The sequence below is a fragment of the Etheostoma spectabile genome, chromosome 1 (assembly GCF_008692095.1).
Source record: "Etheostoma spectabile isolate EspeVRDwgs_2016 chromosome 1, UIUC_Espe_1.0, whole genome shotgun sequence".
Taxonomy (NCBI): domain Eukaryota; kingdom Metazoa; phylum Chordata; class Actinopteri; order Perciformes; family Percidae; genus Etheostoma; species Etheostoma spectabile.
In genome coordinates this window covers 3,804,312-3,819,178 of record NC_045733.1, presented here as the reverse complement: position 1 = coordinate 3,819,178, position 14,867 = coordinate 3,804,312, and the positions used below count along the sequence as shown (strand labels likewise).

Here is a 14,867-nt window from a genome sequence, read left to right as displayed (position 1 = left end):
AAATTGCTGGAGTACCCCTTAAAGAGTGTAAAGTATGGATGCCCCCATGGCTTTCCACAGTTAAGATGCTGAACATGTATCACAACATCTGTGGTTCGAGTCTGGCTGGTGATCTCTGTAGCAGCTCTCCTTTTTCCGTATAATAAAGTTAGACTTCCCTGATATAATAATGGAAAATCACATCTTAGTTTATCTTGTTTGCATTCACACACCCCACTCTTTACTTACGACTGAAACATGTGTTCAGCAGTTACAGTAACACTTAACATTGTCACCACCACAATGAATTATGACTCATAATCATTTTTGTTTCGGGCATGAAACAATCTTTGAGCAGTGAATTCGCAGAAGCTCAGGGTACTTGGTTGTGACTTTAATGTGCTGTATGTAGATGTAAACTCACCTTTTATGTTGCTGTGGTTAGATAGATATATTTATACAGCCATTAAGTACGTCCAAGCAAGGAGAATAAAAGGGAAAAGGTAACTTCAGTGTGTTCCACTACAATGAAAAGCCTTCGGTTGAGGGCCAAACTGGTTTTACAACTCTTCAAATGAATGCATTGCATTATGATTACAGTGCTTTAGAGTGAAACATGTTTTACACCAACAAGAGAGAGAGGGAGAGAGAGAGAGGGAGAGAGAGAGAGAGAGAGAGAGAGAGAGAGAGAGAGAGAGAGAGAGAGAGAGAGAGCTCTGATTAATATCTGATTAAGAAATTCTAATCCACAAGGTCAAAGCAACATTTACTCTCATGCTTCTCTCCATGTGCCCGGGAAGCTCTTTCTATTTCCTTCTCTCTCCCCTTCATGCTTATCGGTCGTGCAGTGTTAGTCAAGTCGTAATGTGTTAACAGGTATGACAATGACAAAGGAATTTTCTTAAGAAGGTGACATTAAGAAAAGAAACAAATATTTTGCAGGTTTCTGTTTAGGGATCCAATGTAACATTGAAATGCCAGCGGTAGAGGAAGTACTCAAAAGATGTATAATTACTCCGTGACAAAAAAGGGCTGTACATTCAAAAAAAGATACCATACTTAACAGAAGTATTGGCAGCTATTTTATACAACACTATAATCTCGAAAACTAAAAAAAAATAAAGTATCAAAAGTAAATGTGCTCTTTTGCAAAAAAATTTAACCATGACTGAACAATATATGGCATTAATAGATTATCAATGCTAATGAATCAGGGTGTAAGCTACATTTCACTGTTGTATATGGTTGACGTGGAGCTAGTTTTGACTACTTTATTTACAAATGGGTAGTTTAGTCAAATTGTACCTAATCTGGGTGTCAGGCCCCACCCTAAGAGCCATGAGAAAAATTAGGTAGGAATAAAAACAAAACAAAAAAGCATAATGTTCTCAGACACAATTCTGTATTCTTTTTTGAATGAATTTGGCATTTTATGAAATATTTGGGAGTTTTATCTCTTTTGGTCTTACTTCATTTTATGAAATAATGAGAAGATTAAAGAGCAAAAATGGTGGAACTCATAGACATCTGAAAGGTGACAAGAGGCAAGACAAGAGGCTCCAACTAACCACTCTTTCCTTGTTAGCCAGAACATGTAATCACTTATGGCTTAACTTTAAAGCATAACATACAGTGGTTGCTTATGTAAAAGTAATGAAATATGTCAACTTCTAGTAACTAGACCTGTTCAATAAATGTACAGGAGTACAAAGCAAAGCACAAAATAAACAAAAAGTAAAGTGCCTTAAAATTTTACTTAAAAAGAACAGTACTTGAGTGTATGTACTTAGTTATTTCCAACACTGCCAAATGGACAGATGCAAATGTTCAGTAAGTGTGTATGTGACTGGTTAAAACTGCTTTAAAACTACACCATCACTACATAGTACATTAGTTTTTGCCACAGGGCATTTCCAAAATCAATACACAGTGAGTGTTTTGCAGTCTTAGCCGACTCACAGTAACTGTGTCCTTCTCACATTCTCACACTGCCTCTCTGTTTGTCTCCCACATCATGGAACAATACAGTGCATAATAATTAATATGCTTTTCATCTGGAGAGCACACATTTAGTATCTGTCTCTACCAGTTGTGCCCGTACTGGAATCTCAAACGCCTGCCTAAGTGGCCGTCCTCCACAACTCCAAAGGACAGAGGCTTTCCTCACAGAGCCGTCGCTGCAGCACAGAGACACTTTTGTTGTTTGGGGGTTGCCAGTAATTTTGCATTGTGGCTGGACAATCATATTTTATTCAATAGGCTCGAGACCCTCTCAGACGACACAAAGTCAGCCACCCATTCACAGTGAATAGTTTGGTCATGAGAGCATGGTGGGTGAGCATCGCGACAGTCCTCCCCCTTTAAGAAAAATAGTCAATATTAACTGCACACTCCAACAATCAGGTGACGTTTAACACTAACTGAACTCTTTGAGCTGAGGAGACATTCTTCTTGAGTTGGGCACTGCATTGTTGAGACCAGTAACCAAGCACAGTTTGGGTTAATGTTTATTGGACTTTCCTGGGATGCCAGTACTCACTGTTTGGAGGTGTTATGGTGTCACTGATACCATAACAGAAGGATCACTCTCACCCACTCCACCTCTCTCTAACATCAACTGTCAAAATAGCCTATGAAATAACATCAAGGACATCAAATTCTAAGTAATGGAGCAAATTTTATGTACCGAACAACCTTGGTATGTAGTCCTACCCTGTAACTGCTAAAACCCATAACAGTCTTCCAGGAAAATGTACTTCAGAGGAATTTATTACCTGTAGATTGTACTTAGAAACTCTTGTTTTCATTCTAATGCAGCAGCAAGAATGCATACTTCAAGTTTTGTAGAAAGTAATTTTAAGTATAGTAGCTCCAAATGTAATGAGATCATGGAAAACCCCTCTGAGCTGAGGCTTTTATGCTGCTACAGCATATTCAAAATCTGGTGTCAAACCCGAGTCCCAGATCATTTGGGGGCCTAAGACAAAACATGCCAAAGCAAACATCTAATACATGCGGCACTTTATTTACAAACTGCATCTGTAAAGAACAAGATTATTTTTTATAGCATAAAACTGATAACTGATTTATAAAGAGTCCATTTTGGAAAACTGTGAAAAAACAATGAAAAAGTGTCTTAGAAATTGTAATGAGAACATAACAATATGTGCTTCTGTGAAGAGAAAAAAAAAAAAAAAAAAAAGTGGGCTATGCCTGTAAAGGAGTATAAAGTCAACTTTTATTTATTTAATTTTAACCTTAAGTCAAGGTCATAATATTTGATTAACAAAATTCATAAAAAGCAGTACTGGACAGCACTGACTTGCATTTTATAAGTAAATGGAAGTTTGAAGCACAAAAGTTAAAACCACAGTATAGATACAGTATATAGTCACTAAATTCCTCCTTAAGAGAATCGCTGCAGTTCCCACCTCCCTGTTCTTTTATACAAAATGTACATTATATATAAGTTGGCGCTCCATTAAAAAAATGGATGTTTTGCAAACAGTATATAGCTACGGTTATACATAATATAGATTTTTTTTCTTTTTGACAATAAATCAACTTCTCAGTATGTGAGCCTACTTATCAAATGATTGAAGGCTTGTTATATCTGTAGGCAATCAGATTTCTGCATTTGTATTTGCTGTGCTCTACTTCCTATGCCGATTGCTTTCTATCTAATCCATACATACTGGTTATAGTCAGGCATTTAACTAAGTAAAAAACAAAAAGAGAAAAAAAGCATTATAAATCTATGAAAATGCCCATAAAAAGTGGGCCTGTAACTACAAATACCTACAAAGACTAGGAGAAGCATTAGGTGGAAGTCTTCCAAAAAATGCTCCCAAAACCAAAGTCTTTGTCCTCTGTTGATCAAGTTACTGCTGGGATGCAGACTATTAACTTTACTGCTGTCCCGCTGTTCACCTGCTGTCTCTTTTAGGCCACAGGCCCCCCGAACGTATTTCGGGCAAGTCAGCTGACAGATCCCTGATTCAAATCTCTCTGTGGCTCAAAGGAAGGACTCACTCCATCCTTCTCTGCTGCCATACTGAGATAGATGCATCCTCATGCTAGTGTTGGAGTTGTTTTTTTTAATGTTGGTTTGTTTTTTAAACCAAGACTGCTGAGGCTGGATCATCGGCAGGCCTGCTGCACTTGATTGATTAGCTCTCCAAAGCGATCATAGAGCCCCTCTACCCAAGCTCCGTTCTGCAGGCACTTCTGTACCATCTCCTCCTGCCCCAGGTCTCCTGACTGCAGCCGCACAGATGCAATCTGTAAGGCAGAACCACAAATGAAGAATTTTTTTTTTTTAAAGAACTTCAAGGAGAATTCCGATCAATTTCAACATGTAGGTCTGTTGTTTGTAAATTCAGAGTGCTGTCAGTAGAGAGAAAAACAAAAACAAATCGGTGCTGCCTAAACTGTTATCCCCCTGCTAGAGTTAGCACCCAACAGGGTTAAACAGGGCAAGTTTTAAAGATGTTTTTTAAAAATGTCATTAAAAGTGCCTACCCATGTGAAGTGATTCGTTCTGAGTGAACACAGTGAATCTGAGAGATCCATATTTGTATCTCTTTTCGGTGTTGTAGATTATAGACAGTCCCAAAGCACTCCTTGCAGTTTCAACACAGGAACTAATTAGTAGAACTTTCATGCATTTCTTTCACATCTACAGCAGTGAGATTCACTATATTCACTCTGAAGTAATCACTTCACATGGGTAGGCACTTTTAATGACATTTTAAACATGTTTAGGGGCTAAAAACAAGTTTAAAACATGCCCTCTTTAAGCCTGTTGGGTGTTAACTCTAGCAGGAGGATAACACATGGAGGCACCATTGATTGTTTTCGTTTTTCTCTCTACTGACAGCACTCCAAATTTACAAACAACAGACCTACATGTTAAAATTGACCGGAATTCTCCTTTATTATGGCAAAACCTCAAAAGAATAATTAGCATCTGATATTAAACCTACAAAATAGAGTAAAATCTACACTGACTTAACACTCACACAGAAAGTAGCATTCATGTGTAAACCAAAGTCTCACCTCGTCCTTACACATGAGGTACGTGTGGTACTTGTAATGCTGCAAAGAGTGGTACAGAGAGAACCACTGAGTTTTCTGCTGGTCCACTGTATACTCCTAGAAAGGAAAAAGCAAAGCAAACACATTCAGATATTAGTCTAATAAGACATTGTGACAGAAAAACAGTGACTTCAATGCTCAACCTAATAAAAGAATGAGTGAGAAACACAATGGTGACAATGTGCCCTCTGCTGGACATATATATCAAGAGCACAGGGAATATTTCCAAATTGTTATCTTGTCTTACCTGTGGCACTTTGTTAGGCATCTTGTAGGGCTTCATGGTTTTCTTGTTGTAGGCCTTTCCACTGAGACGCACCTTAAAGGCCGGGATTTCCCCGTCCTTCTTCAGTTCAGTTACCACTGAGATCTCTGGGAAGCTGTCTAGAGCCGTCTGAAGACACAGAACAGGAGAGTTACTGTCTCTAAATCATTAAAATAGATTCAGAGATTGTTTGTAAGATTGCTTTTTAAGCCTTTTGGAGTTGAAATAATGCCCCCCCCTAAAAAGAGACAAAAATCACACCTACCTTTAGGACCTGCTCTATGTGCAGTTTGTGAAGCAGGCGTTTCCTGTTGTCAGTGATCATCCCATCCACTCTTTTCATTTGTGGCAGCAGCAACTCATCTGAAACAAGACAAGTAAACAAGTCAACATAGCTTAAGTCTGCTCCCTGACTCACTTGACCCTTGTTTTCAAATTGTTTTTCCCCATTTCGTTTTTGGCCTGCTATCAAGCCAGAAGCTCAATGTCCAGAAAGTCAATTTGCTCACCCTTTGCTCTCTCAAGTGCTGTCATCACATCCTCGTCTAAGGCAATGCTGATAAGCAGTTCCACAAAGCTCCTGAAAGTCTCCTTCATGGTTCGCGTGTTGAGTAACCGTGAAGCAAACGGCATGGGCGGGTTTAACTCTAAGAGTGTGTATGAGAGAGATCAAAGATCATGAAGAGGCAGTGATGCAGCACAAAGAGATTTATACAATCATCGTCAACTTATATCCAAACTAGATGTAATGAGAACTAGGCTTATTCACCGTCATCTTCTCCACCCTCTTCTGCAGATGATCCAGAGACAGTATGTGAAAACTCTTCCTTCCATTTCCTCCTCTTCTTAGGAGGGGGCTCTGCCCTGGGCTTGAGTTGTTTGGGTCGAGGCTTTTGGCTTTGGGAGACTAAGGGAGGAGCGGCTGTCAAGCCTAGCAAAGTTTTCACCTGAACACCCCTGGTTGGCCGAACAAAAGAAAGTCACACTATCACACTACTGAAGAGCCATGCTTTTAAAAAACAAAAAAAGCAGTCATGTTTGCGTACCTTAGCGAGTTCATAGGCTTGCAGCGTGGCTTCCGACTACAAACTCGTACATACTCCCTTTTGTTTACTGTGTCCAAGAACTTCACATATACCCTCTGGTACATAGTCTTGGCATCACCAAAGTATCCAAGATACTACACACAAAGAAAAACAATATGTATATATACTTGTTGCAGAATAAAACGAGTAATTTGAATGATGCATGGGTATTGGCATGTCTGCTTTTACTTACACTGTTGGTGGCTGAGAACACTCTTTTTCCATCTCTCAACTCAGGCACAAATTTCTGCAGCAGAGCCTTCTGGACTTTCCAGATGGCTGGAGGCTCACTGCCTGCTCTCATTGTCACCTGGAAACATGCACAAGACACCGTGCGGAACAAGTTTCAGTATGTAGTAACAGCTACGGCATGAGAAAATGAAACAAAGAATGTTCAACTACGAGTGTACACAAGATATGAAATGACAATCCTAAATCAACATACAGGCATTTTCCATCCATAGCTCCCATGGCTGTACCTTCATGTTTTCGATATCCTCATTTCTGACAACAAACTCGTCTCTCTCCCTGTACATTCCTTCCCCTCCGCTGTCTGACAGCTCCTCGTCAGTCAGTCCCTCCATGGCCACACTCGTCAACTGCACAGCCAACTGGCCTGGTAGGGTCTCTTTAGACTCTTCTTTGGCTGCAAACACACTCCCTAATGAGACGGCATTTGTTGTCTGTGTAGGAGTGGTTATCTGCGGCAAACAAGTCTCGATGACAGTGTGCGGCATGGCGGGAACTTGGTCTGGCTTAATCATCGAGCCGTGGATTTGGTTATCTGGAGAAGGGTTGCAAATATGTAAATGTTGCGGAAACACATTTTCAGAAAGAAACTCAACCAAACTCCTTACATGTACTTTAAACATGTAATCAAGAATTTTTAGACAACATTTATCAAGAGAAAAACACAGACAATACTTATCACAGCATATAAGGTATAATTGATGTCTCATTTATAATTATGACACAACATCACACAGGGAAGCATAACAGAAAAGATGGGAGAGGCAACATATAACAAAGTTTAGTGCCAGCCACAGTTTGAGAACCTTTAATTTTTTTAGGCCATTTATTTGGTAAAATACCTGACTTCCGCTGGCTACTGCAATGCAAAAATTAAAATGTAACGGCTTTCTTTATTCCTTATTATTGTAAAAAAAACAAAAAAAAACAGCTCTGACTGTTGGACAACAGAGGGAATTGGGATTTGTTATTTTTTAAATTGTATAAAATACATTATAATGGAAAACATAATCAATAGATGAACATTGATTTCAAAGTTCCTAGGTTGATACTCTGATAACAATTTTGGTAGGGTATTATTACCTGCCCTGGTTTTCCGATCTGAAGACTCATCCAGAGCTGAAAGCGCGGAGCTGATGCTGTTTCTTAGGGCCTGGTTTTTCCCAGTGTTCTCCTCTTCATCTGAACTGAACGATGGCAGAGTCTCCAAGTTCTTTTGCATATCTTCATCCAGACGTTTCTGTTGGGAGCTCACTCCTTGGCTCTCATGGGGAATCAAGGGCCCGGGCAGACCCTGCAGTTTGGAAGGCAAAGAAGGCAAAGTACATGGCGGTGGTTTGGATGAGGTGCAGGGCTTTCTCGGGCGATTAATAGTTCGTGTAGGACTTGCAGAGTACTGCTGTTTGGGGCCAGATTTGATGAAGTCGAGGAAGGAGCCAATGAAGCCAGTTTTGACCTCTGGCTGTTTCTCTTCCACTTCACGGATCTTCTGTCTCATTCTCTCCTGCTGCGGACAACCATCATATACACTGTGTGAGGAAGATGGCGAGCTGACATCACTCCCCCTGGAGTTTTGCCGCTTTGTCTGTCCACTGCGCTTGGTTGGTCTGGCCTGTCCATTATCCTCCTCAGGACCACCTGGTTTGGTCAGGGACTTAGAGCGAGCCTTCTTTTTGGGAAAGTCTTCACTGCCTGGGCATTCCATGAGGCCATCTTCTGTTTTAATACACTTTGCGTTCCCTTTGACCTTTTTTTGGGATCGGGGGAATCAACCCTCCCCTTTTAAGTTAGTCTTTCTCAGCCCCCTCCATCGCCATTGGCCCAGCTCAAACGTTGTTGTGGGGTAAAACAGTTGACCCCTGGCGGGCGTGGCCATCTAGCTTATTTAGTGTCATGGTCATGTTGGGGGTTGTTTTCAAATTGTTTTTGTGCTGGGGAAAAAAGGGGAACATTGCCTTATATCCCAGCTGGAGTGGCCTTTAGAATCAATGGGGCTTGCCATCACTGCCATTTCAGCCTCAGCAGAGGATGTAGCTTTTACAAAGTCTTGTGGTGTGACGCCACATGCTGCCACCGTGGCAGCTAGAATGTCATCAACATTTGACAAAATATTTCTGTCATCTGCAAGTAGCATGGAGTCAGGGAAGCAAATGGAGTTGAGAGCAAAGTGGTTCTTGGCATCATTTGATTGCTGATTTGCCGACTGGCTGTAGTGGTGTTTAGAAGATTCAGGGCATCCTGAACTCTGTTCAGACACTATTGTGCCCTGCTGTCTCTGGGTTTCGGTGACACTGGGACCCAGCAGTTCTCGGCCCATCTGAAGATACTGGACATGAACAGGGCCCAAATCTTGGGCTGGTTGGATACCTTGCATGGATAACACCTTTGAAGTGTTTTGACTATGGTGGACAAGCGGTTGCTGGAGAAGAATCATTTGGTTGGGCTCGAGGAGAACCTGAGTGCTGGGGACGGTGATAAATTGGGTGTGGGCTGCCGGGGTCTGGCTTTCAGTATGATTCAGGTTTTGTTGATGTAGCTCAGGCGATTTGAGTTGGAGAGGTTGCTGCTTAAGCTGCTCTGAGCTAAGGGGTACATGTGAAGATATAATACTGGAGTTTGTGGTTTTTGTGTTGGCAGTTTCCTGACCATTGACACTGCTTAGATGAATGTGTTGTTGGCTCAGACCACCCATCCTTTCATCCTTTACCTGTACTGTGTTTGTGGGACCTAGTCCCATGAACTGTTCATCAGAACGTGAATTGCTTCGAATAACACTTTGTGTTTTGTGATGATCATCCATTTTTGAAACAACATAGATGACATTGTTGTGAGCAGACATATTGCTAGCTGAGGCTTCCATTGATGCCTGCTGGAGAGCATCTATGTCCTGGATAGGAAGCTCTCCAAGTTTCTGTTTGCCATATGTTGGCTTTATGTCCTGTATTGAGGATCTGATGTTATTTTGTAAGGCTTGAGAAGTTGAAGAGTAGGTAGGCAATGGTGCAGACAAAACATATTTATGGCACTGTATCTGTTGCTGGGACAGTGTGTTATGTGTTTTACCTTCCACTGAGGCTTGCATGAGGGTATAGTCCTGTGAAGAATTTGATGTGGGCAGAGTCCGCACACATGTGGGTGGGTAAGAGGAGTTAAGGTTGATAGATTGTCCTGTGGTGTAGCTCTGAGTCACTGAAGCTTGCCCCTGTGACTGAGATGTGAAAGTCACATTTGGGGCACCCTGAGAGTGGGATGTGGGGTAGCTCTCAGAGAGATTTCCCTGACACAAGCCCTGGACTTGGGCTCCATACTGGATCTCCTGTTCCTGGCTAAGCCCGGGACTGGAGGAGTAAACAAGTGTCTGACCAACAGATGCCACATTATCAGACTGGCTGGAGAGGGAAGGCAGAGTCTTGTAAAGGGGGGGTTGTTTGTCTGAGGTGGAATGGGAGGACTTTGACTGGGTGTGGGGGGTGATATAAGTTTGAGACAGACTACTGGACATTAGGCTGGATATCTGGACTGACTGCTGATTAGAAATCACTGAGTTCTGCTTTTGTCCTGGGGAGGAGTAATGGTCAGGAGACACACTTGTCAGGTTCCGAGAGTGCTCATGACTCTCTTCACCCCCAGCTGAGTGTGGAGTTAGTTTAGAAGAGCAGTCTTTAGCCTTTGGCACAGAAGTGGACGAATATGCTTGAGTTACAGAGTCTGTTTTGGGTTGTGGAGCACGATTTATCCCTTGAGAGGAATCGGCTCCTGTGGAAGGGCTGCAGGACACAGGGGTCTGACGAGACGCGTCCTGCTGGTAGGACACATCCGTTTCACTGCCAGAGCCAAAGTATCCCTGTAAGGAGTGGTTGCTGGAAGGCCTCTGGTGGTGTTTGATCACACTACATTCACGCTGAAGAGCTCTTTCAATAGAGCCTGAGAAAACCGCGGCCCCGTAGGGTTGTGGGGCACCATGAGGGGCAGGCAGGGCGGAGGGTAGCAGGCTGAATTGGGGTTGTAGGAGGTGGGGGGCTGACTCCTGGGCTGATCGGTAAGTGGAGGACTGGACAGGCAGAGTCGAGCCCAAAGTGGGGGAAGAGAGATGATTGAAGGCCAGTGCAGTGGGAAGCATAGTCTGGCTTGATTTGAGATGGAGAAGGGAGTCATGGTGTGAAAACAGGCCATTGGTTGAAGTGCTGAAGGCAGGCTCCTGGATAGCCAAGGGTGGGTTGGTAGAATAACTCCTGGAAGGGTAGGCACCAGTGTGCTGATAAGACGACAGAGCAGCAGGAGAGGGGAAAGTGGCAGTAGAAGGCAGGGCACCAGTCAAATACAGCTCTGTGGTGGAGGAGTTGGTACCTGCGTTGAACAGAACAGAAAAATAAGGACAGAAAATGGAACATGAAAGGAAATAACCCAAGCATTATACACATCTGTATACACAATGGATTAACCTACTGATAAACCAAAAATCTGGAAATCCTGACATCACCAACCAGCTTAATTTTGATTTATTTTTAATTTTTCAGCTTAAATTCAATTTTTTTTCTTTTCTTTTAAGTATAGGCCTAATCCATCCTCAATTACGGCTAAATGAATAATGACCTGGTCTAGTAGTACAATAGTAATACAATAGTATTCTGGGCTTTGGTTTGTAGATTACATTATCAGGTTGTTGTATAAACTCTATCTAGGTTTCTCACAAATACACATAAACACCATACATAAACTAAGCTTTCTTGACAAAATATATGTAAATACTATGATATATACTATAATGTTTACCTAAGTAAGGACACTAGTGTACACTGGTACGTGTCCATTGTTTGCTTGTTTTAAACATTTGTTAAGAAGGAAATGTTAATGTATCAGTAGAACTGTATTCTATTGACAATGTGGAATTATTTCTTATATAGCAGTTATTTACTGTATTGACAATGTGAAAGTATTAATGCAACGTTGACTGTCTTGTTTTTTTTTTAATTTTGTGTGGACCCAAGGAATAATAGTTGTTACTATGGTAACAATTAACAGGGATCCTAAATAATAATAATAATAGTATTACATGTTACATATAAAATCTGTCCCTTTTGCAGGGTATTCAGGTCAAGTTAAACAAAATAAAAAGCCTACATACATAGTGAAAACATCTCTACCACAATAGGCGGTGTACAAGTAGCATGTAAATAACACAGAATGAGTGGATGTGTTCTCACCAGCAGGCCATGATGGGGGTCTAAAAGGAGGAAGCAGTGAGGCACTAACAGGACCAGCCTGAAGGCTCCTAGATTCCATGGCTGACAGGAAGCTCATGATTGAGTTCTCTGAAGTATTACTGCTTGAATCAAGTGCTCCTGATGGTCAACAAAGGAAAAAGGGATAACCACAGTAGGCAACAAAGTAGGCCAATCCAATGTACCATGTAAAATAAGAGCCATACAAGTGTTACTTCACCAAAATCGCAAAAAAAAGGTATATAATATAGTAGTGCATAGTAATATATTGGTATAAAAGGATTTAAATATTAAATTTGTAATGGAAGTAGTTTCTACTAAAGAGAAAAAAATATATCTGCATGACTAGATGCCACTAGAGGAAGGAGGAGTTTTTTGTACTTTGGGTGAACTGACCCTTTGAAACAATGTGTAGGTTATAGCATTCATAACTCACCTGCTGCCACAGGAAGGTGTGATGTAGTATAGGTGGGAAGCTGGTGGGTGGAAGTGTAACTTTGCCGCTGGAGGAGCTCTGCATCAAGGTGTGCTGCACCATAACTGGAACTGCATAAACACAAAAAACACATACATGAAAGCTCACATATTTACAAGCAGCAGTGAAGCACCCAACTAAGTAAATGATTTCTTTTGAAAACAGCAAAACAATACAACCATTTGTCCAGAAAAAAAAAGAACATGTTTGTCTATTAATGTTAATAAAAAAAATGGATAAGAATCTATTAAGATGTTGGTAATATTATTCTGAGTGGAAATAACTAGCAGCCTAATGTCAGCAATGTTTTGGCTATGGCATATTAGTTTATAAATAACCAACTATAGCTTCATAGTTCTTACTTGTAAAAATCTGAATAGCTATTAAAACTTTACAAAGTGGTTTGGTAATTGTAACATTCACCAGTTTTTCATGTCCAAAAACAAAAACTGATTGCTCTACTTGGTGTGAAGAACTCTGATATTTGTCTGCACCAAATAGGGGAAGTTCAAGACACATTATTTTATATTCTCTTGGGAGAAAATTCATACGTAACAGCAATAAAATCAGAGGTAATCAGATGCAGCCAGCTTTATCCAAAGTGTTCACTTGTTGCCATAAGGTAAACATCTGTGGAAGAAAGAAAAAAAAGCTGAGAGAGTCATCAGCCTCTGGTCCCTTCAAAAGACGCACACGCACACGATCTGTTGAATCTGCTGTTATGCAACTCTTCTTCTATTTGCCTGTAAAGTCCCATATACATATAGTCGTGCCTAATTAATGCAATCCAATACAACATATTCTACATTGAGCTGATCAGTTAGTTTACAGATTGTCTTAATGAAACACATTGCTTCCCCTTATAACTTATCTGTACTGGTGAGTAGAGCATAATGATGTATTTCATCAATTATCAGCTCATTCACCAAATCGATTAGGTTTTAATTTCTGTAACGTCAGAGTGTTTCTCTCGTGTGCTGCTTGTGAGCACAATCTGAGTTATTTGAAGCTGATATTACAATTGTGTCATTAAGCATGATCCATTTTTATTATTACAACATGGAATATAACATAATACAGTCTAGAGTTTGACTAAGTTAGAGCTTTAAGGTTACAACTTCAGCAGGTTTGCGGTTACATTTACTCGGTCTATTTTATAAATTATAAACCAGGTTAAAATAATGGTAAAGATAACAACAGACATCTAACTCGTCAGTAAAGAAATGGAACAAATTGTAACGTTACAGACTTTGACAGGTTGGCTCTTAGCTCGTGAACAACACCAATAGCTAACTTATGTGTCCACTTATTTGAGGTGCCATGACTGACATGGCTAGCATTGGTAGTTCGTTACGTTACCTATCTTGTTTTGGCTTTTGACTTTGGCAAGTACGTTACCTGTGAGTCAAGAAAACCAGACCAATAAAATGCTAGTTTAAGCCGTCTAGCTGGTCAACGCAATACATAAAACATTTCCCATCTCTAGGTAGTTAGTACTAACTCTGTAAATAGTCATGCCGAGGAGGTGTGCTAGCGAAAACTAGCAAGGTGGAAGACAGTAATGTTAACAAACGGCTAATGAACCACTGACAAGTCAAAGCCTCTAAAACTCCGCTCAAATTCCGATATTTCTCCCAATTCCCGATAACAAGAACCGCTGCACTTTTCTCCAACATCAAAGCTAGGCCCTCCATCAAGATTCTTTCGGAAGGTGTACCCTCTTAATCTTTTACCTTGGTTTGACACTAGCTGTGCTGCGGTCATAGGCCCAAGAAGCTACGGTCTGTGCTGGTGGAGCCAGCGCGTCCGCAAAGCTGGAGGTCGGGTAGATCCTGTCCATCATCCGGTGAAAGATTCACTTCCCCGACGGAGGTTCGTAGAGCAGCGGACACACATCGTAGCAGCCCAGGTCCAACCCACCCACCCACCGACCGACCGACCAAGGCAGGCAGTCCCGTCCGAGCACGCCACAGTCTGCAAAGCCGCCGTGAAGTCGTGCTTTGTCCTGGTTAAAAGTGTACCTTAAGTCTTCTGAATGATTTCGTTATGTTTTGCTCATATCCCGTCATGGAGAGCCGTACAAACCCTGCATGGTTTCACGTACCCATGTTGGTTGATTTCCCAGGATGCACCGCAGTCTTTGGCTGGAAGTTTGTAGTTTTCCTTCCTTCCACCCAAAAGTTCCGCTAAATCTCCAACCTGCTTGGTTTTCGACATAATTTAAACCCTTTATAAATTACAATGTTATAGAAACCCCAAATACCCATATGAAGCGAATTATTATACCCCGACTCTGCTTGGATAATGTGTTGAAAGGATTATAGGATAATGCAAAGCTCACAATAGATTAATAATAATAAATGTATACAAGTAAATAATGAAGATTGTCGATTAATTTCAGATAAATTTAAGGTAAAAAACAAAAAAGCCAAACTTCTTAGTATTAACAAATCATGTCAAACAATGCATTGACTTGATTGGGTTTCTTTAAATAA

At 41.0% G+C, this 14,867-nt stretch overlaps 1 protein-coding gene across 1 annotated transcript; it reads right to left on the bottom strand.

Moving 5' to 3' along the window:
* Positions 1 to 4,066: 4,066 nt before the first annotated feature.
* qser1 (glutamine and serine rich 1) lies at positions 4,067 to 14,724 on the bottom strand. The gene is given in 13 exon segments (XM_032540534.1): positions 4,067 to 4,260; positions 5,038 to 5,133; positions 5,324 to 5,470; positions 5,607 to 5,704; positions 5,851 to 5,988; positions 6,111 to 6,298; positions 6,388 to 6,521; positions 6,620 to 6,736; positions 6,906 to 7,210; positions 7,759 to 11,022; positions 11,880 to 12,017; positions 12,334 to 12,443; positions 14,106 to 14,724. Coding segments are annotated over 13 exon segments (4,986 nt in total). The 5' UTR covers positions 14,216 to 14,724; the 3' UTR covers positions 4,067 to 4,119.
* Between the last annotated feature and the right edge of the window lie 143 nt (positions 14,725 to 14,867).